The 22,247-nt window shown below is 37.4% G+C and overlaps 2 protein-coding genes across 2 annotated transcripts in view; one reads left to right on the top strand and one right to left on the bottom strand.

Annotated features, from left to right (window-relative positions):
* LOC139737385 (ribose-5-phosphate isomerase-like) overlaps positions 1-22,045 on the top strand; it is a 42,939-nt gene extending 20,894 nt beyond the window's left edge. The window contains exons 6-8 of the mRNA XM_071648062.1: positions 18,633-18,774; positions 19,614-19,716; positions 20,960-22,045. Coding sequence (XP_071504163.1) covers positions 18,633-18,774; positions 19,614-19,716; positions 20,960-21,048 — 334 coding nt within the window. The 3' untranslated portion in view covers positions 21,049-22,045. The remainder of the gene's footprint in view (positions 1-18,632; positions 18,775-19,613; positions 19,717-20,959) is intronic.
* On the bottom strand, positions 5,614-14,003 carry LOC139737378 (uncharacterized). The gene is made up of 4 exons (XM_071648055.1): positions 13,867-14,003; positions 9,874-10,183; positions 8,361-8,388; positions 5,614-7,297 (listed from the first exon to the last, which is right to left on the bottom strand). The coding sequence occupies exons 2-4, from the start codon at positions 10,163-10,165 to the stop codon at positions 7,030-7,032; spliced, it is 588 nt and encodes a 195-aa protein (XP_071504156.1). The 5' UTR covers positions 10,166-10,183; positions 13,867-14,003; the 3' UTR covers positions 5,614-7,029.
* Positions 22,046-22,247: the final 202 nt, after the last annotated feature.

Below are 22,247 nucleotides of genomic sequence, written 5' to 3'. Positions count from 1 at the left end.
TGGTGCGTCGGGAGTTTTGCTGTGGACGTCGGAGTGCGCTGGTGTGCGTCGGGGGCGGCTGAACATCAATCGGGATGCGAAATCGACGGTTACAGAGCTGCGATATAGCATCTCACGCACTGAGCAAGTATTTGGTAACTGAAATAATGGATGATGCTGAACTTTCGTTTAACCGATTGGACTTCATGCAGATTTTGGACCTATGATGCCATTTGGGCATTACGTTTCATGTTTGAAAATGATGTGTCTTAATTGGTCAGTTTAACTGCGTAATTAGTCATGTGTGAACAGTTTGTTTATAAGGATGTGCAAAGTGATAATTGCTCTTCGTCATCATATCGACAGGCAATAGGGTTGTGTGTAAATCTCGCTCTAGGCCATGCTCAGATTGAAAAGTTTAGTGGGTATTGTGAAGATGGCACTGAAACACCTTTTTCTAACTGGATGGAAGGATTCAATTTTATTATTGAACCTTTCCATTTCAGTGATGAGGAGAAGGCTTGGGTTTTGGTGAGCAACCTCACGGGGCCAGCAAGAGAGGAGATTCTTTATTGTCTGTCTGACGAGAAGCGGAGGAGTTTCACAGAGATTGTAAAAGCTCTCCGTCTGTGTTTTAGTCGAGAGAATTCTCACTATTTACGATGCTTGCTCTATAATCGTGTTCAACATGATAATGAAGACTTGGCAGACTTCAGTAGGGATCTCATTCGTCTTTATGCCAAATTGGTAGATGCTGCAGACGATGAGAAGGAAGCTGCGGCTCTGAGGCAGCTTAGGGATGAAGCTCTGTTAAATCAGTTTGTCAGTGGAACACGGGATGAGAGAGAACGAATTTTGTTAAGGCGTTTGCACATGAAAAATAGGGGAGGCCGATTTGAAGTGCTTAGGAGAGAAGCACTGTTAGTTCTCCGTGAAGACTGTATGCTAGAGGGGGATGGGTTGAAAACTGGGAGTGCTGATGCTGGAACACAAGGAGTGTTCACTGACCCGGTTGCTCAGCAGCTAGATCTTTCCTCAGACATGTCAGATACAGCTGGACAGGAGAAGGAGGATGCCATATCTACTCTTTTGGATGGGGGATCGCATATTCTGGGTTGCGTTGATGTAGATGAGGGTGGTGCAGAAATTGATGCTGGGGGACATGGACATGAGTCATGTGATGAACAGGTTGATGCAAAGGATTTAGATGCTGGGGTGCTTCTAATTGCAAAACCTGTGGGAGAGGGTACCGAGTGTGGTCCCGAATTATCACATGAAGGTCAGGATGTTCAAAAGCATGCAAAAGTGCAGCCACTGAGCACTCACTTAGCGCCAAAGGAGCGGTCAATTCCAAAAGGGGAGAATATTTCTCATGGTGACATTGTTGTCAATAATGTAACAACAAGGGAGGCATGCATACCCAACTGTAACATGTGGAAGCATGGATGTCATGTTCAGGGAACGGTATGGGGGCCCTGGGAGTCAAATTGGAGACCGGATTTGGGGTTGGTCGCTGCAGGTTAGAAATCCGCTGTCCGTTAATGGAATTTGTTATGAGTTGATTCGCTTACAGTGTATACGTTCATGACTGCAGCTGAAACTTGTGTACCATCTCAAGTAGCAATGGAATTAGGCCCAACTATGCGCATTTAGAAATGCAATATCGATGCGAGAAACCAATGGTTGTTTTGATATGTGATTGATAAGAAGTTTTTAATGAGATATTGGAATAGTGATAAGAAAGTATTTGAAATCACTACTACATGGAAAAATGAAGGAACTAAACTATTGTTTTCATTGTTTTGTTGGAAGCTGAACAACATGGCATTCTGACAATATTTAGTGGTTGTTCAGTGATTCAGGAACGTTTGATAATGAGATATAGTTGGTCGAGAATTCATGCTTTGAATAATCCCTTAATTTGTGTGAAGTTTTGTAAATGAGCAAATCGCTGACTGTGACGATATGACACATAAAGCGGGGAAGCTTATTTTTGTTAGTAGTGAATTCTAACATTCTGTGACTTCACTTTGTTTCAACTGTGAATTTCGTGGTATGTGTTATATTGATTCATTGAGAAATACATTACTGTTAGGAAATCGATTATTATCATACGGGTCGTATGATATAATCGCGGGGAAGTTGTGTTGTATGCATTTGGCATGTGTATTAAGAGACTTGTCTATATATTGCGTCTCGATAAATTTGAACTATACACATTGATGTATACAATGTATAGAACATGTTCTGTTACGGCATGTTTGACGGGTTTTTATGCATTGTTTTCTCGGATATTCTGTACATAACTGACAATGTGGGACCGCTGAGTTCTACATCAAAACGGAACTGAAGAAAATTGTAACATATTGATGTGTTATTCTCTTGGCGCGGAACATTTATGCCATGTATCAAATATGAGTTTGTATGATTTACTGTAAATTTGGAAGATTCAAGAGTTTCAGCTCTTGGCAGATTTCATGTATAAAGTTCAATTTTGTAGTATTTCGACGTTTGTATATTTGACTGGAAAAGCGGGGAACACACACTTTCCTGAAGTATATTTTGTATATGTGCTGTTAATCCGCTCTTATATGGAATTGCTGTAAAGTGTAATGATTTGACATGAAGAGCGGGGAATTTTTTGTTATGTATTATTATGTATAATGTTATGAAAATGATATGATGTAATTGGGATTATATAACCCATGGTTGTGTTATATAATCGCGGGGAAGTTTGTGGTAAATGGAAATATGCGGTATGTTATTGTTGCGTCAATGCGTTGAGGCGCGTTGTGTCCATGCCAATGGCGCAGTGTGCGTGTGGTTGGCATGGGCACAACGCAACTTTTATTTTTCATGTGAATATAATGACGCAGATTTGATTGATTCTTGATTCTTCACTTTGACCTTTCACTTGAGAGAGAATGGACATACAAATGTATTCTCTACGAGCTCTGCTATGTTGAATAGTTAATAGGCCTGTATCTGTTATTCACTCTGCATGCGACATGTAGCTGAGGATAGTGCGGAGTTTAGACTGTCTGTTTGATTTGCTCAATAAATCATTGCAATTTCAACTCATGGAGACTGGCATCGTCAGCGTCATCATTAACCCGGTTTACAACACATGTATCTACATGTAAATAAATATTTATACACGCATGCACACACCTACATATATGTAGTACACACACACACACATGTTATGTATATATAAATTATATATATATATATATATATATATATATATATATTATATATATACAATGTATATTGTGTGTAATATTTATATATGCTATTATATGAAAGTACAATGCTTATTTTGTACCGTTACCATACACACAGCATATCAGCAAATTCAGTCACAAGAACATCCACATCACCCCGGTATATTCAAACCAGCAGGAAACACTTGTATTGCTTCAAATTCTACCTACTTTAATGCTTTCGTTGGATACAGTTATCAAACAATTAAGATAAAATGCTTTAAATGTGAGATAAGCTAAAAAAAACCCACCATGTATGGCAGAGCAATTAAAAAAATTGGTTCCCCCACTTGCTGGAATGGACACGAGGACATAGGTCTTGTACTTTTGAAAGGCCTGTGTCTATCTACTGTGCTTGCCCAACCTGAGGCTTAGATGCCCAGGCAAGCAGATACAAGGGTTTGTAACACCTTGCATGAATATCATGTTGGCTCATACAATTTACTTGGTCCAGGCAAGAACTGTTACAGCACTTGCTATACCCTTTATTTACCCTGCTATGTACATGTATTAACCAGGACAAAGGCTCCGACACAACTGTGCATAATTCACTTGAAATGTTATACACAAATTGAAATGCAAAGCTTTTAACTCAAAGAGTGCTTGGTTGACCTTGGCAAACTGTTAAGCAAATAAAAAACAACAACAATGTGCTAAACAAGTCATACAAAACATAAAACATGTTCCTAAAATGGACATGTTATTCAACACTAACTTACAATAAAAGAAATATTGATACACTTCACTTACAAATATTTTACTAAATTTCACACATATGCATAGACCCATTTGTGCTCTGTGTGTTAAATTGTCCCCTTTTCTGCCAAGATCAATATGTGTGTGTGGGTTTTCAGCTTTCTTCTCAGAAGGTAAGATTGACATGTGACGGTGAGTTTAACCCGTTAAGGACAGACTGATTTTGCTAGAGCACATTTCCCATAGACACCTGCCTGAGTATTCTTGGGACTCGCCTTCAACGGGTTAATGGGCAGACCTTCTGAGATGGATTTAGATTCACAATTTTAGTTCTTGTACAGTTATTAATACATTCTTCTTTCAAAGAGGATTTTCATAGAGATTGTACAGAAAAAAATAAAAGCATTTGATGGATTCAATACATTAGCATTTACCAGGAAAACTCTTCTAATAAAGTCTCAATGTGAAACCAACTACCAGCAGTTTCTCTCAAAGGATGTTGCTTCCAGATCAATTACTATCTTGAATTTGAATTCCAAAAACACAGTTGCTGGTGACACTGTCTTTAAGCATGACACTACAACACAAGCTCAATTATACATGTATATAATTTTAGACAAGTTATACTGTTTGTGTATCAGCACAGTCATGATTTCTTGTAAAATGTTTCAGTTTTTTTCACTGGAAACAAAGAACACTGTAAGAGCATCATTAGGAACAAGACCACATGTCTAGCACATACTGTAAACTAATACTGCAGTGCATTCATGTTATAATGAACATAATGATAACAATCTTGGTTCCAAAATTATCACACACACACACACACTCTCTCTCTCTCTCTCTCTCTATATATATATATATATATATATTTGAAGTTGTCCTGTCATAACAAAATTTCAATTAAAAAAAAGAAAACTGCTGGTCCCAAGGACTTTAGGAGTTGACTGTACATACACATGTATGAAATATGGCATACTGTTGATAGGCAATCTTCTTTCATTATAAAATGTTTACATGAAAAACAAATGAATTGTTCACGAAGTATATAATGTATGTATGAAAAGACAAACAAATTGTTGTCAAAAATCACTGGCAGTAAGAGTATCTGGTACTGAGTAGTTGAACTTTGGTCTGAGAATAAATAATAGCTTAAAGGATGGCACGGGGCTATTTTTGTGCTGAAGTGCTGTCTGCATGCCTGTCCTTCCGTAGTAAATTATTGTGGCCTTCATACAGTAGTTTCACTAGTAGCGCACTTCCTGACACTAAACTAACACTAGACACTAAACCACACTGCAGATGGTGGAAAATGTAGCTGAAATTAATGTGCAAAGCTTGCAGATTGCGTAGATGAGTCTGTTCATATACATGTAGCTTAACCCTTTTGTGTGCTTAGTGTGCCAATAGGAACAGAGAACCCCATAGCATTGCACACGCCATCCTTAGTCCTTCGCACAGAAAGGACTAAATAGAGTCCAACCTTGATTATCTGGCCATCTCTGGAATGTACTTCTGTATCATCTGGACATGTTCACATGACAAAGGCAGTCGAAAACAAAGTGATTTCAAACTGAATCGAAACTCCTACAAAACTCACTTGATTTATGCTATTCTGAAAAGAAACATGTTCTGAATTTCATGTTAATTTGTTTTAATGTCCATTAAAAAAAAAAAATATGCTGGCATAAATTACACCACTGTCATGGTGTGAACTACATGTAGGCCCTACCTTGGTCAGCAGCTATGCATGTATCCATGTACATAAACATTTTTTCTTCCATATCCGAACAAACGGCTTTGTCAGACACATGGGCTGTCGCAATGTGGCCAGATAAATACAGGTTGGACTGTACACTATGATTTAATGCATTTCCCGCAGATTGTGTGAACAAACAGTATCCTTGACCAATGGACTGAAAGTTCAGGCAAGTTACTAGTCGACTCCCACACACATTGGTTGTATCATGAAAGACCTGCATATAAACTACAAATGCACCAAAACCACAATGTACCGGTAAATAACACTACATTCACATAACTGTCTACACTTGGTTCTTCAGTTAGTCTTCTGTAAGAAATGGAAAGTGAATTTCTAAAAATACCTCTTTAAACGTAAGTGTTAAAACCAGGTACATCAACTTAATATGAAAGACTTCTAGGTAAGTTGACTTCATTCTTTTTTCCTGCATAAATGTGAAATGTCTGGGCATTTCAAGAACTTCAAACTGGACAGGCATTTATCCTAATTTATTATTGAAGGAAGTATAGTATCATATTTTTAGATGTCTGCTCAAGTATTACAATCATCTTCTTGTACAAAAGTGAAGCAGCAACTAAATTTTTCCCCCCTTAAAAAGAAATGAAAACTTGATGTAAGGTTGAGTTTACTCACCTTCTGCAACACATCTTAATTAAAACCATCCTAATTCACAAGAACCACTAGATATTGTTCAGGAAATGTGACTAATTCAGAGGAAACTTGTTCCTTATGTGGTAAACACATATATTGCAAGTTTTCTCATGAATTCAAATTCCCAGTACCTCCATAAGATGGAGTATAAATTCTTTTTTTCCAAATCCTAAAATTTAGCCATGAGTCCAGCAGCATCAAAATCTGTCAGTGGTGACTCCTTCTACACTACAGTAATGCTAGAAACTTACTTGAGGCACCCCTACTATTTTCAATTAAATGTCCTGTGTACCTTTGGGAACAGTGATATAAAAAATATCAAAAAGATATTTAATGCATATTTTTTGGTCTGTTGTACCGCAAAACATCTTATCATATGAAACTTTCACGATAAAGCCTAAAATATAAGGGGATATTTGTATTTTTCTCAATAAACCGTAACTGTAGACGGTTTAGTCTGGAAGCATTTTTATTATAACTATTGTTCACATTTTGTATATTTAACAATACCTAACATCGATTTTAGCGATTCAAATTTTTACAGTGGTTGTTTCTATCCCTAACTCACATTTTAGAACTATTTTAAAGCACTAATGCTGGGTTTTTGTTTCATCTGCAAATGGTAAATTATGCCTTTAGTGGCAGCCTGTTTACATATATGCACAATATGTACTTTCAAAACTGTGTAATCAGTCCTTCACAATCCACATCGCGTAGAGCTTGCTCAAGTGTCGCCCTTGGACCGCCTGTCTTGTTCAGCCACTTGTGCAGCATTTCCAGTATAGCATCTTGCATATTCATTTGATTCTTTTGCTGTATGACCTCCAATTCAGGATGCCATATTTCCAACTGGATTCCCATTTCCATGAATTTTTGTGGAGAAAGTATTTTGGACAGAGTGAGAAGCTGCTTGCCATTCACACGGGTACTGGAGCTTTGAGATCTGAGGAGAAGAGAAATACTTTCCAATTATGAAAACACTGCAGTACTCGTACTAGGGTCTTGTGCTTTTTAATAATGATAATAATGATAATGATTATGATTATGATTATTAGAATTATAAGAATATATAAATAATAATTATAACCCCCTGTGTGCCACATTATGCTGAGACACCAACAAAGTCATGCTTTGAGGGAAAACATTGTTTTTCAAATCTATGTAACTTTTATAGACTTCTGTTACCTTGGACATATTATGAGCAAATTTGTAGAGAAAATGTCAGTCTTTGCTTCAAATGATGTAAGTTGTATGACAAATCTATGATTGCTTTTCTTTCAAATAACCAGTGGATATATTATTGACAAGGCAGGACTTTCGCACACAAAGCAGTGACAGAAACTCGGAATTACTCGCAAATCCAGTAGGGAAAACTGCTTGATAGTAAATCACTAAATAAAATGCAAGCTGCATGTGAGAAACAAATTGTGAAAAACGCTCTCATTGTACTGTGGCATTTGGCGATTTATTGATTGGTTTGAGTGGGTTTTACTTGTTTCAGCAAAATATGCGAACTTGTCACGCCGTCGACTGAGTCAGGCGTGCGAACATGGCACATAAAGAGTTAAACACAAACATGCCAGTGAAAAGTGGGAGTTAAAGAGTTAATGCTGAGTTTGTACATGAACTGACTACAGTGCAATCCTGTTTTATGAAATGCAGTTATAATGAGATTCTCATTACAAAGCAGTAAAAATCCATGTCCTAAAATTATCGTCTACACATCTTTGTTTATACTTTACTGTTTGACTCTAACGAAATGTTGATATCACGTAAGAAAACAGCCGGTCCTGACAACTTATAACAGGAGTGCACTCTATTCAAATTCTCTGAAGAATGAAATGAAAATTCTGCACGTAACACAGAACAATTAACCAATAACACTTGATCTTTGATCTGATCCTGATTAAGAGATTGATAGCACTTTATCTTTTGTAGCACTCTACACTGAAATTAGATATTAATTATTTTGCAAATGTTAAGAATAAAACATGAAACATACTTACGAAGCTTGTGATGGAACAGCACTTTGTCCTTGAGAGTCAAATTGAAATTATAGAGAAAAATAAAAGCATAAACATATTTTCTAGCACTTGTAACAGGTTCATGCACTTTTTTCTTCGAAGGTGGCTTATATTTATTTTGTGGTCTCATTTTAAAAGTAATATGAAATATAATTTACAATAAACGATTATAAAGATGAGGGTTGTAAGTCACAAATGTATGTCATTGTGTGTAGTTAATAGTGACCAAAAATGGTGAACACAAGTATTTATAGGAATATCAGAGTATTTGAGTTATATCGTGACAGAAAACTTACGTACGTGCTTGACCTTTTTTTCTCTAGAAATTTCCCTTTCCTTTTACAAATATAGGAAGTATTTCATTAGCTGCTTCTAGATGTCTGGCATTAACAAAAAGACAGCTGATGAAAGGGGCATTACAGTTTGGTGAAAGTGGACCTTTTTTATATTAAGTGGTCATTTGTATCAACATAGTCCACTACTTCTGTCCGCTGCAAATGGAAACCTGTACAATTGCAGCAGTTGTACATAATATATATATATATATACGTATATACACATTGTCTGCAAATGCAGCCATCGTTTAACCCCATGTCAAAGCTATGTATGAAGTTCCAAGTGAGTGTGGCATGTTAGATTCAGGATGGCAATAGAAATTAGGTCAATGTGTCTACTGTTTGGATTGTTTGGAATAGATAACGATACCAGAATGTTCAAGTACAGACATGTTATCAAAAAGCAATCAACTGTGTCGGGCAATCTAGACCTCCGTAATCATATATGTTACTTTAGGTAAAATTTGTCATAAAGTTGGTGCAAACAGAAGGACTTACAATGGACTCCTGTTAAAATGAAGTCTTTGGGACCGGCAATTTTCTTTTGTTATATAGCAGTTTCGTTATAAACAAACAAATAAACAATAAAAACATAGAGCCAATAGTGTTGTGGCTTGAATTTTTGTTTTATTGTAACCGGAATTTCAATATAACCATGTTCGTTATAACAGGAATGCACTGTATTTGAAAGGACTAAAAAGTCCTGGTTACAGTGCACTGCCATTATTAACTGACATGGTTATGTGGAAATTTTTGTCACAGGAAAGTAAAAATTCATGTCCCAAAATTATCATCTATATCTCTTAATATACTTTATTGTTTGATTCAAGTGAACAAAATTTTGATTCAACAGTCCGGAGGACTTTGTTATAATGGGAGTTGCACACAGTGCACTCCAATTTTAATGAACACGGTTGTGATGAAATTCCGGTTACAACGAAGTAAAAATTCAGGCCCCAACATTATCCACTCTATGTCTTTATTGTTTATTTGTTTGGTTATATCAAAATTACGCTATAACCAAAGAAAACTGCTGGTCCCAAGGACTTTGTTATAATGGGAGTCCAATGTATTATCTATTCAGATAATAATGCTAGTAAAAGGCACATCATTCATAATGGTTCTCATTGTGAAATAACAACTACACAAGGAGGACATACCAGCATCATCTTCTTCTGGAAAATGGTCGTCCACCAAATCTTGAAATCCTTGTTCAACCAGAACCTGCTTAAGTTTTGCAATCTGTTCTTTCCTCGGCGTCTTCATCTTCCAGGCAAGAAGCATGTTTCTTGTCCCCTTACAGCTCACACCCCCGCCTGAACTGTTTGTCTTCACATACCCTTGGATTTGTCCCTGTCTGAATCCTAGAGCTGACCCTAATCTGGGGAGATTCTCATGGTCGCCAATATCTTCTGCTATATCATAGAGCTTCTCATCGCTGATGCCAGCCATGATTCACAGAAAAATGTCCTGCAAAAATATTAAGAAATACAAACAGCATAAGTCTGTCAAAGTAGAGTCAAACCTGCCTTAGTGGACACCTGTCTACAGTGGCCACGTGCCGTATACAACCAGTACCAGTAAATAAGTTCCCTCTGATAGAGAAAAGCCATGTTAAGACCCTATCTGTAGCAGCTACAGTGTACCTTTGTCATCTCCCTTGGGTAATTGTTACAGACAGGTTTTACTGTATTAGAATTTCACCTTGCACATCCATCAAATAGGCATGAAGAACAATATGCAATTATAATATGTCAGTTATTTCCTTACAAGAATCCCGACACGTTGATACATGCAACAGTGAAAAATATGCATACATTCAATATGATCACATCAAAGGACAAATACATCTTTTCTTTTTGAATACAGGTAATAATGACTTGAATGGAATGTAGCATCGGTATACACAGGAAAAATCAGTTATGCACTGATCTTGTAACTGTATAACTATATTAGAGCATTGCACTACACTGTAAGACATAGTATTGCCTAATGACTAGTAATGTATGTACCACAGAGATGCCAACTTCTTGATTTAAAAAAAAAACAAACAGACAGATATACTTTTTTTTTAAAATCTGATTTCAGAGAGGAAAATCTGATTTTCATGAAATCTAGATGTTCATGAAATCTTGACACCACCACTTAGCATGTTGATCCTCGGCCAGTGAAATGCCAGAAAAAAGTTTTCCTGGTAAGAATGGGCAGGTAAAATGTTGCTACTTTATCAATATTGATGAGAAAACTGTAAAGCATCTGCATATTTCCCGCCCATTTAGGCTCATCATTCAACATTTTTGTATGGGCTGCAGGAATTTAGTAGTACTGTACATCTGTCTATGATGATGCCGTTTTTTGCAGTATACAGAGTATATCAGCTTCATTTTTTTAATTTTTATTTGAAAGATGAAAAGTTGTATTTTCAAGAGGCAATATCATGTTTCACTGTTTATTGTACTGAATACTATAAAAAATCATATTGGTTGGCATCTCTGGTACCATAAAGTTGATGTTTTTGGTGAGTGATGGGGTGAGTGAGTCTGACCATAACAGGAGTGTGAATTAAAACAAGCATGAAGGACATGGAAAACTCCTATCAGAAAAAAAAAAAATATCCACACATGTAATGTTGCCTCTGCATTATACAGTGAGTAGATGTCTTCCATTGATTTAAAAAACATACAACCAAATTACCACTAAATGTGAGCAATACCCCCATACCACTTATGACTGTATATTCAGGAAATGAACATGAAATAATCTTAAAGTTCTGGCTGAAGTCTCTAGGACAGATTTGGATTACAACCTCAGGCTTTACATTGTATGTGTGATGCTATAACCATCTGGATTGTTGGGAATGTAGAACAAAGATGTTTTTTTTCTCTCTCTTTTCACTGAACATGAACTCAAACTTTAAATCAATCACTGAGCAGTTTTGTTGAATTATCCATCTTCACTGCCTCACCTCCATGTACACCAATTTGATATTGTATATAAAACTAAAGTAAAAGTCAAATTATAAGTTTGAATAATATGGGGCAGTGTAACTAATATTCTTGAAACACAAAGTAACGTGAAATTTGAACATAGCGTAAAGCTGCAGTGTGAGCTGCAGTTCATCTGCTCATAAATAATTAGAAGCAAATGGCTGTTTATTCCTTTTATAGGGGGCTAATTTTGTGTGAAGTACGTGAAGTACATGCAGCACGGTTGCAAAGGCAGACACTGCATTTAGCAGGCACACAGGTGTACACAATAGATACATGTACAATGCTCAATACCCTCATTGTGTAGACAGGATATTGAGTGCACTAACAAAAAGCTAAACAGAGTCTTTCAAGCTTGACATGGCAATTGAATTAGTACAACCTGTAAACAGCTTCCAAGCACAGCACTGGATAATGTACACTGCAGATCAGAGAAGCAGGAAAGAACTACATGTACATTGTATTCCACCTTCCTGGTATAGATTACACAGACTTTTAGTACTTTGTACTACCATCAATATACTTTATATTTATTTATCCATTTCAGCATATTTTAACCGGATAACAAAATCGGCAGGTGAGTGCTGTTTTTTTCAAGGTCCTAGCTGTACAAGTCACATACATTACATACCGGTACATATAAAAAAAAAAAACAATCAAAGTATGAAGGACAGTTGAAATCAGTCATAGCTGGATGTAGGAAATGACAAAATAATATAATAAAAAAGTTGTATAAAAACAGCAATTAAAAATGGTATATATACCCAATCAAACCGTTAGTGTATAATATGAGCTAAAAACTCATACCTGCAGGAGCTTGAATTCACAAGCCCGCAGTAACAGAAAAGCAAAATTAGGTGCCCTACAATAGTCGACAATGGATAGATTACAAGCAGTTTCATGCCCATTAAACTCAAATGATAAAAAGCTCAACTGCCAGATGTATTAAACATTAGCTGGCCGCATTGCCCAGAAAGAGTACACTTGATCAAGCTGTTTTTGCCAAGAATATTCAATATTTGGCTTCAGATGTCACGCCCCATTTTCATTTTAAACAAGGAAAAGTAGAAATTACGCGGTGCGCAATATATGTCCCCGCCGGAAGTAGCATTTTGTAACAAAATGTGCAATATAGGTAAAAAATCAAGGTCAAAGGTCAAAGAAGTCAAAGGTCAAAATTCTGTGTAGAAGTTTTGAAGCCCTCACCTAGTGCCATCACATAAAGCAAATGGAATCGAAATTGGGTTAGAAATGGCGAAGGAGTAGCATTTTGTAGCCAATGTACAATATAGGTAAAAAATCAAGGTCAAAGGTCAAAGAAGACAAAGGTCAAAATTCTGTGTACAAGTTTTGAAGCCCTCACCTAGTGCTATCACATAAAGCAAACGGAATCGAAATCGGGTTAGAAATGGCGAAGGAGTAGCATTTTGTAGCAAAATGCACAATATAGGTCAAAAATCAAGGTCAAAGGTCAAAGAAGTCAAACATCAAAATTCTGTGTAGAAGTTTTGAAGCCCTCAACTAGTGCCATCATATAAAGCAAACGGAATCGAAATCGGGTTAGAAATGGCGAAGGAGTAGCATTTTGTAGCAAAATGTACAATATAGGTCAAAAATCAAGGTCAAAGGTCAAAGAAGTCAAAGGTCAAAATTCTGTGTAGAAGTTTTGAAGCCCTCACCTAGTGCCATCACATAAAGCAAACGGAATCGAAATCGGGTTAGAAATGGCGAAGGAGTAGCATTTTGTAGCAAAATGTACAATATAGGTCAAAGGTCAAGGTCAAAGGTCACAACTGAAATTCTGTGTAGAAGTTTTAAAGCTCCCATGTAGTGCTATCATATAAAGCAAAGAGAATCAAAATTGGCTCATAAATGACAGAGAAGTAGCAAATTGAACATTTTGATCACACACGGACGCACACACGGACGGACGCACGGACGGACGGATGGACACACGGACACACGGACGCACAGACACACACACGTACGGAGCCCGTTTCATAGTCCCCTGCTCGAACTCGTTCGGCGGGGACAAAAATATATCAAAAGCTGTGATAGCATCTCTACCATGTCCCAGCTGTCTCCGCGGTTCGAGGCGCTTGCACGATCTCCGCAAAGTTGAATTTATATCAGAAAATCAGTTTAGAAAATTTGATGCTCACTTACCTACTATCGTTTTAGGCGGTTTTTGTTGGAAATAGTCCGTATTTGTCCTGAACTGACTTCGTAGCTGATCAAGTTGAGCGCGCACACGATAGGGCCCGTTAGGTCCTGCAGTATACTAAACATGAGGTCACATTGCTCAACGGCAGCTCGTTCTGGGAATCCCCAAACAAACTGCTGTGGAGCTTCCGTTGCGCCGCTTCCGGCCCCCGATGGGGGCGGAAGTCATTTTACAAAGTACAATCAACGATCCTACACTGGGCAAAGATGTACGAGATGTCTACCGTATTAAATAGTGTAGGATCTTTCTATCAATACCCGTAGCTTGCATGCTGATAAACATGAATACCCATGGGATGAATGTATTGTATAGACTATTGTAGTACTTTGTGCGTGCGTGTTTTTCTGTCTTCATTATGTCTTATAGACCAAGTATACATAGGCATAATTCAGGGCCGGCGGAGCATTTTCAAAAGTGTGGGGGCCCCAAAGGTCCCCAGCTCATCTCTCCCCTTCCATTTCCGGGTTTCTTCAGCTGACAAGCAAAAAAAGAAAAAAGAAAAGAAGGTCCCCAGCTCATCTCTCCCCTTCCATTTCCACTTCTTTTTTTTTTCAGCTGACAAAAAAAAAAGAAGGTATGTTTCTATTTAGTGCCACTTACGTACTTCCGGGTTAAAAAAAAAGCGTGGGGGCCCAAAGTGATGACACCTTATGCAGAGCTACCAAGTCTCACGCAGAATGCGTGAGACTCAAGCATTTAGGGTCTGTCTCACGATCTCACGCATCGGGAACATAGCTTAAAGGATTAAAGTGAGAGTTGCAATTGAAGGCATATTTCTCTTTTGACTTTCAAAATAAGTAAAAAATTGAAAAAGCTCCCTACCGTGGGAGGGCGGACACCCCTCTCCCACACCCTCCCCCCGCTCAGTCGCTTTGGTCCCTCACTCACGTACATACGCGCGCGCCGAGACGCCGAGTCATGAAAATCTCACTCATAATTTTTTTTTTGAGCTTGACATCTATGCTTATGCAGGGCTCGACACTAACGGTGGCCTGGGGCCACCAAAAATGCACGTCGGGCCACCAAAATTTCAGAAATGAAGAATGTGGTGACTCGATCGGGCCACCAAAAAAGGTCGGATAGGTCGGATGTTTGCCTTTGGGCCACCAAAAATAAAAGTTAGTGTGGAGCCCTGCCTTATGTATTCCTTTGTATGATGCACAAAAAGTGTGGGTGCCCGAGTCCCCACAGTCCCCACGGCTCCGCCGGCCATGTAATTCCTCTGTATCAATTTTGTCTTACAATGTAGGCCCTATCAATAAAAAAAAATGGGAAATAATGGAAAGTGTGTTTGTGTCTTCGTGTGTGTGTGTGTGTGTGCGCGCGCGCATTATTTTGATACTCGGGTGACACACGTTACAGAACTTGGAAACTTACAAAAACGACTACCAGTAGGCCTATATACAGAATAATTTTGAGGACGTTGTTTGGAAAGTTGTGTAACTTATCAACACACATGTTGGATTTAGTTCACGTTGAATAGTTTAAGTTTAATCACTATAGTGCATTCATTGCTTCTGAAGAAGACGTTTGATTACTTCGAATTACGCTAATTCTATTCTTCGAAAGGAAAGTTGGAACAGAACGCTACTTTACCAGTGTCCAGCTGAGAAACTGTCACTGCAAACGCTGGGTATAGTCTGCATGCTTTCACTTGCTAATTCCCTGCAATGACGTCACAAGTATCAGGCGTGTTCAGCGAATTACGGGAGAAAGGAGAATGGTATTCTCCCTGCTTTATTTTGCACAAATTTTTCCGTGAGGTCGGGAATTGTAATAACTGGGGCTGACTTAAACCATTGCAATTTCTTGAAATACTGTTCATGATTAATATCTTTGAATGGACAGTTTTTTTGTTTGTTTGTTTGTTTGTTTTGTGTGTGTATGTTTGCATGCATGCAGTCACTTTTCTGGTTGCATCCATCCAGTTTTTACGAAAGAGGGGGCTTCGTGCGTCTCGGTCTCTTTTGGTGCATCTTGCCTTCTTTTTTTCATAGCTTGGTCTTCTTTCTTCCTATTTAAATGCAGCAGTGTGCTAAGACTTGAATGAAGTTCCCCACCCAGGGCCCGGCGGCCTTTTTTGCCGGGTAGTATAGGCCTACTTCCGTTATAATCAGGTCCTAGGAACCGGCTTTTTAGTTTTTTGTTTTATTTTGTGGTTTGTTTGCTTGTTTGTTTTTTTCGTTCTGTCGAAATTTCATCATAACCGCACAAACACAGCATAAGAGCCAAACACGCAAACCATGCTTACATTGTATGTTGATTTTTGCATACTAAGTACTCAGATACGCTGAAAAGCTATGCTGAAAAGCTATGCTGAATGCGATAATATTTCGGTAATTTCGTCATTTAAGAGAACGCATATAGTTGTATACGTTCAAAGGAGTTTGAAAAATGACGGTGTAGGATTCGGAAACAGTTTGGTATTTCAGTGGTTCGGTATTCCGAAGACCGAAAGTTCGTGATTTTTTAAGTGTAATAACTTTCGTTATTCCGAAGGTTCGTTGACAGGAAAACGAAATAAGGTTTGGTATCTGAAAGGTTTCGTTCCCAACTTTTTTTTTTTCCAATTGCGGGTTAAAGCACTTTATTTCATTTTGGACTCTGAACTTTCGGAATAACGAACCGTGTTTCATTTTCCGATTAACGAACCTTTGGAATAACGAAGATTCCTATATCATTTTCGAATAAACAAACATTCGTAATAGCCAACCCGGCTTAGGCACTCATTCGGCCTTATTTCATTTTTGTAATGCCGAACCTTCGAAATTACAAACCTTTGGAATAATGGCACAAATGCTTGTAATAACGAACCAAGGTACATGTTTTTTGGGGGGATTTAATTCGGGTCATTTACGCGCGATTTGTGTGTTTTGGAATAATAAACGTTCGAAATAATGAACCTTAGTGTACTTCATTTTCGGATGAAAGAACCTTCGGAATAATGAACATCACGCTAAGATTGAACGTAATTTCCTCGTCGCTCACCGCCCATTCATAGACGTTCTGTAAATGTTTGTTCTTTTCCGTTTGTGACCAAACTTGGATGGTACATGTCCCTTGGGGAGGTGAAGGTCATCACAAGGTCAAAGGTCACAGAAAGGGGTCAACAAACTTTTAGGGCCCAATGTTAAGTTTTTATGGCACATTTTGATTATGGCTAATAACTTTTGATCCCTTTGTCCGTTGTGACCAAACTTGGATGGTAGATGTCCGTTGGGGAGGTGAAGGTCATCACAAGGTCAAAGGTCACAGACAGGGGTCAACGAAATTTAAGGGCCCAATGTTAAGTTTTTATGGCGCGTTTCGATTGTGGCTCTTAACTTTTGATCCCTAAGTCCATTTGTGACCAAACTTGGAAGGTAGATGTCCCTTGGGGAATTAAAGATCATCACAAGGTCAAAGGTCATAGGCGGGTCAATGAACTTCATTGAGTTAGAAAAATATCAATTTCTTGTACGCGAATGGGCGAGACACAATTTGGCACTTGCCTTGTCTTAATCAGCGACGCTTCGAAATGACTTCGATAGAACGGGAATTTTGCTATAACCATGTTAGTTGTAACAGGATTTTTGTATATACGGATGCTTATTCCCAGACCGTGCCGTTTATTATGTCAAAGAGTAGCAGAATGCAACTTGATTATACCGGGTTCGTAAACCGCCACACGCCGGAACGCAACGTGATTAAACAGGATGAAACAGCCATTACTACCCATCGTGTCGTTAGAGCCTTGGCAAAACGTGTCAAAACGGGAGAACACACACACTACACGCGGCAGAACGTGACAAAACGTGAAAGGATCGTTATGCCTTGGAATACCCATCCTTCCTGTCCCGCTACGGACTGCCTCTATGATTTGTTTTGTTGTTTTGTGTTTGTTTTGGGTTGTTGTGGTTTTTTTATTTATTTTTTTGTCATATAGAGATTTATATTTATACTATAGTATAATCATCCCTTGGATCAAGGTCGTTTGAAATTGTCACGTTTTGTTGCATCATCCTGTTTTACTCCATATCCCTTAGAGTTCTCATTTAGCAACCGCACCATCCGCAAGTGCCGTGGCAAATTTTTGACAGCCTAAAAATCTAGCACGGTATCCGCGGCTTTTACTTTTGCCCATCACTGTCCATCCACGTTGTCTCACATCCATCCCGTTTTGTCCATGGCAGTCACCGGTGATTCCCGGTGGTTGCCATCGCTGGATGAGAAGACTACAACTGTTTATGACATCACAACCAAATAACCATAGTTACTGTATAAGGAAAATATGAAGGGAATTCAGGAAAATTTCTTCTTTTTTTTCTAGCGTAATGATAAAGCAGTTGACCGTCTTTCAGAAAACATACATAGTAAATAAATTCCCTCAATCATTATGTCTGTATCAAGTGAATGTAATGTGTACTTTCATTTTTTAATAAAAAAAATCAAATTTGGCTGGATTTAACAAAGAAAAATTTGTTATATTGTTCTGCAGTGACATCATAAAATGTTGTCTTCTCATCCAGATGTGGTTGCACCAAAACTTAGGAAATTCCTAACTTTGACCGGATTGTTTAAGTTTCTTCAAACTTCTCTTCTGGGGGTTCTATTAATATTGCTGCATTCACTCAATCAGCATGTATATTTGAGGAAACTTCCCCATTGAGGAGCCATGACAGACGCTGAACAGCCTTGAATGAATAATTATTTCTTCTTTACTCTCCAGGAAACAATCCAGCAAGCTTGGCGAGAGTTGGACCAAAGGGATTCCTATCGAAGTCATTCCCATGGCCTACCGCCCCATCGTCAGGACCATTGAAACTAAGTTTGGTGGCAGTCCAGAACTCAGAATGGCCAAGAGTAAAGCTGTATGTCCTCCATTCTTTTCAAAATACATGTATCATTCAAAGTTTTCTTTCATGTATTTGTTTTTCAAACCCTGATATAACAAGGTGTTTTCAGTGGTCCCAAGGAGTTTATGGTAATGAGAGCCCCCTGTATAAAAGGTCATTGCTTCAACTTACTCTACCATCTGGATAAGCTGAGAGTGAAAACATTCATAAACCTTAGAAGGGGAGTATCTGAAATACTTCTCATTCTCTTTCAGTTCAATTCAATTCAATTTCAATTGAATTAAAATTGAATTTGGAATGTACTTGAGAATGATTTCCAAATGCTATTTGTATATAATAATACTGAATTTACAACTTATAATTTATGTGTTACTTTACATTGTGATGGATGGATGTTGTAAACACAACACTGTATGATTTGTGTGGAAACTTGATAATTACATAGAAATGAAATAAAATGAAATTCATTTTAATCAATCACTTATAGATCAATACAATGTAACATTATTTCCTGGGCTAAAATTATGGTCCAGCCAGCTTATTAAGAAGCAAAGTGTGTTCAATAAAATAATGTTTGGTTTAATATATATTTGGTGATCTGAAGGTTTTTTTTTTTTTTTGAGGGGGGGGGGGGGGCATGTAGCGCATTACAGCACTAAATATTGGTTCTCCAAACTTTTATTCGGAACTATGCTAAGGTTTCTGGTCCTGATAGAGACTTATATTAAAAATGTTCTAGCATTTCAGTTGAAACATTCATGTAAATGATTTCTCCTTGTAGTCGTTTTGCACACAATAATTTGTCAACACAATTTAATCTGACTTGTGTTTGCTATCTTTGTTTTCTCTCCAAGGGTCCAGTAGTAACTGACAATGGAAACTTCATCATTGACTGGAAGTTTGAGATGCAGCCAGAAAGTTGGGACTCCGTCAACAGAGATCTTATGATGATACCTGGTAGATTTTTCTTTTCTATCTATCATGACTACGTTTCATTAATATTTGTTTCTGATTGGATATTAGCATCCATCTTTTTTACACACTTAAGGCATTCACAATTTAGATCTTATGATGATTCCTGGTATAAAGTTTGTTGTCTATCTACAGTGCACTTCGGTTTGAAAATGGTTATAACGAAATTCTGGATACAACAAAGTAAAAATTTAGACTCTGTACAACATTATCAGCTGTATGTTCTTTATTGTTTATTTATTCGGTTATAAAAAAATTTCGATATAACGAAAGGAAACTGTCGGTCCAAAGCACTTCATTATAATGGGAGTCCACTGCATCATGATTCCATTCAATGATATTTATTTCTGTTTGAATGTTAGCATCAATGTTTTCACACGCTGAAAGCATTCACAATTTGCATCAGTTCTGGTAGAAAACAGAACAATACCAAATCATTATAGGCATTTGGAGTAAAGACCTCTTTGCAAATCTAGTTATTGACCAAGACACCATATGTGTCTCAGGGTAGCTTTGTGTTGGATGGCAAAGCCAGAAGTGATGCTCTGTTTGGGGTCTAAACCCATTTTAGAACGTATCAACCTTATTTGAGTAAAAAAAAAAACAAAAAAAAATCAGCAAAGTGAAAGCTGCATACAAGTTTTTGGACCTGCTTTGCTTGTCAATTTAATAATGATATACATGTATGTTGATCTTGCATGAACTCATTCAAAACAAGTGGAAAGATAACGTTTGCTCAGTATTGTATCTATTGTTTAGAGCTGTTGTTTGGGGTTGGCAGATGTAACATTTTCTTTTAACTTGTAGAAGGTTCAAGTAGTTAAGGCAGAGTGTGTGGGTATGACAGTGATTCCTGAGACATTCACAAAATTGAATTTTGAAACACTGCTCACACAGAAAGTTAGATTAAAATGAAACAGCCACTGATATTATCGCATATCCCTGATGTACCTCATAGTAAGTACTTCTTCTCTTCATATGTTAACATGAAAAGATGAAAGACAACATGTGTATTTGCTTTCCTGTTGACTAATACGTTACTCTAAGCAGCAAGTTTCATAGACTCATAAAATTAGCAAAACTTATTCTTATTATATGATCGAGGTATCATTGATCATATATTAATACAAAAAAAAATGTTTTCAGAGGATGTGGAATGTCCTCATTATCAAGAAATTAACTTGAATATAATAAAATTACTAACATGACATATTCTTTTTGTTGACAGGTGTTGTCGACACAGGACTGTTCATCAATATGGCAAAGAGGGCGTACTTTGGAATGGAAGATGGCAGCGTACAAACACAGGATCCATAGTCAAAGACTTTGGCACAAATTTCCATCATGTCATAACTATATCTCCTGCACAAATGGGTGAAAGATTCAAATTCAAGTTCTTCCTACAAGCAGGGTAAACTGAAATTATGTTCTGAGGTGAAGGTAGGACAACCAAGTTTCACTGATGCACATACAGTGTATAAACTGCTTACATCATTAAGACAACAAGGATTAAAATATTGTTTTTACTGAGACAGGTAAAGAAAATCAGCCTGTTTCACCCTCTGAACTGCCTTTCAATTATCCAAATTTTGATGATCAGATTGGTTTACCTCAGAATATTTCTCTGTTCTCCATTGCTGTTTAGGAAACGATGTGGTCACTGCTAGCAAGTGCTAACAGAACTGCAAATTTTATCCCAAAATATCTGTTTCTAGGTGAAAATTGGGGGAGTACAACTAAATCTGTATTTCGCGACATCCTTCAGTGATGTATTCAAAGAGCTAAACCACATAATTTTGACTAATCTACTCATTATACATTGGGTGAATTAAAGTGATAAACATGTACCATGATTGAAGCAATGTTGATAATTTCTGAAATAGTGAAAAGAAAACAGGTATCACATTTTTTGTTCTCTTTGTACTCGTGATGACATCTGTTGAAAATTATTTTGTTCAGACAAAGACATTCCTCAGTTGTATTAACTGATATGACATGATTTAAGAAAAAAAGAGTTCAGGTACAATTTGTATTTACTTTTTCACACAAAGTTGCAACATTGTTGGGATGGATGTATTGTTCGTTATTTGCAGGGTGAGCAAATATTTATTTTCAAAGATATGAGAGCTGTAGATGTTCATATTTTGACAGAGAGGGCAGTATAACAGCATACATTGTATATGTTTATTCAGATTGTAGTAGTGTACATCCTGGTAAATTCACCTCTCTTATAGTCTCATAGGTTATCTATATTCATGAAATGAATAAGTTGATAGTTTATGGATTATGGAGTATGGCTGTTTGTGGAAAAAATATGGCTGACATTTTCATTTTCAAATGTAGCACCTAATTTAGTTTTGTCCCAAGGGGATAATTTTGTTTATTTGTAAAAGTAATCGGTTGTACATGTACTTGTCCTTTCATCAGGTAATCTGCAAGAAATGAGATGCAAAATGTCTTTACTTTTGTGAAGTGTGACATTTCAAAGGTCACTTTCGTACAGACTCCCTCTGTAG

The sequence above is a fragment of the Diadema antillarum genome, unplaced genomic scaffold (assembly GCF_040938485.1).
Source record: "Diadema antillarum isolate AM-2024a unplaced genomic scaffold, OU_Dant_1.0 seq00000691_RagTag, whole genome shotgun sequence".
NCBI classification, from domain to species: domain Eukaryota; kingdom Metazoa; phylum Echinodermata; class Echinoidea; order Diadematoida; family Diadematidae; genus Diadema; species Diadema antillarum.
Note: the sequence above shows the minus strand (reverse complement) of the source record. Positions and strands in the feature narration are given on the sequence as shown.

Excerpts from the sequence above, each read along its gene's own strand:
- LOC139737378 (XM_071648055.1), bottom strand. The coding sequence starts at position 10,165 with ATGGCTGGCATCAGCGATGAGAAGCTCTATGATATAGCAGAAGATATT. Across the intron at positions 8,389-9,873 it reads TCCAGAAGAAGATGATGCTG|GACAAAGTGCTGTTCCATCA; the intron begins GTATGTCCTCCT and ends TTGACTCTCAAG. Across the intron at positions 7,298-8,360 it reads GCTGTTCCATCACAAGCTTC|ATCTCAAAGCTCCAGTACCC; the intron begins GTAAGTATGTTT and ends TCTTCTCCTCAG.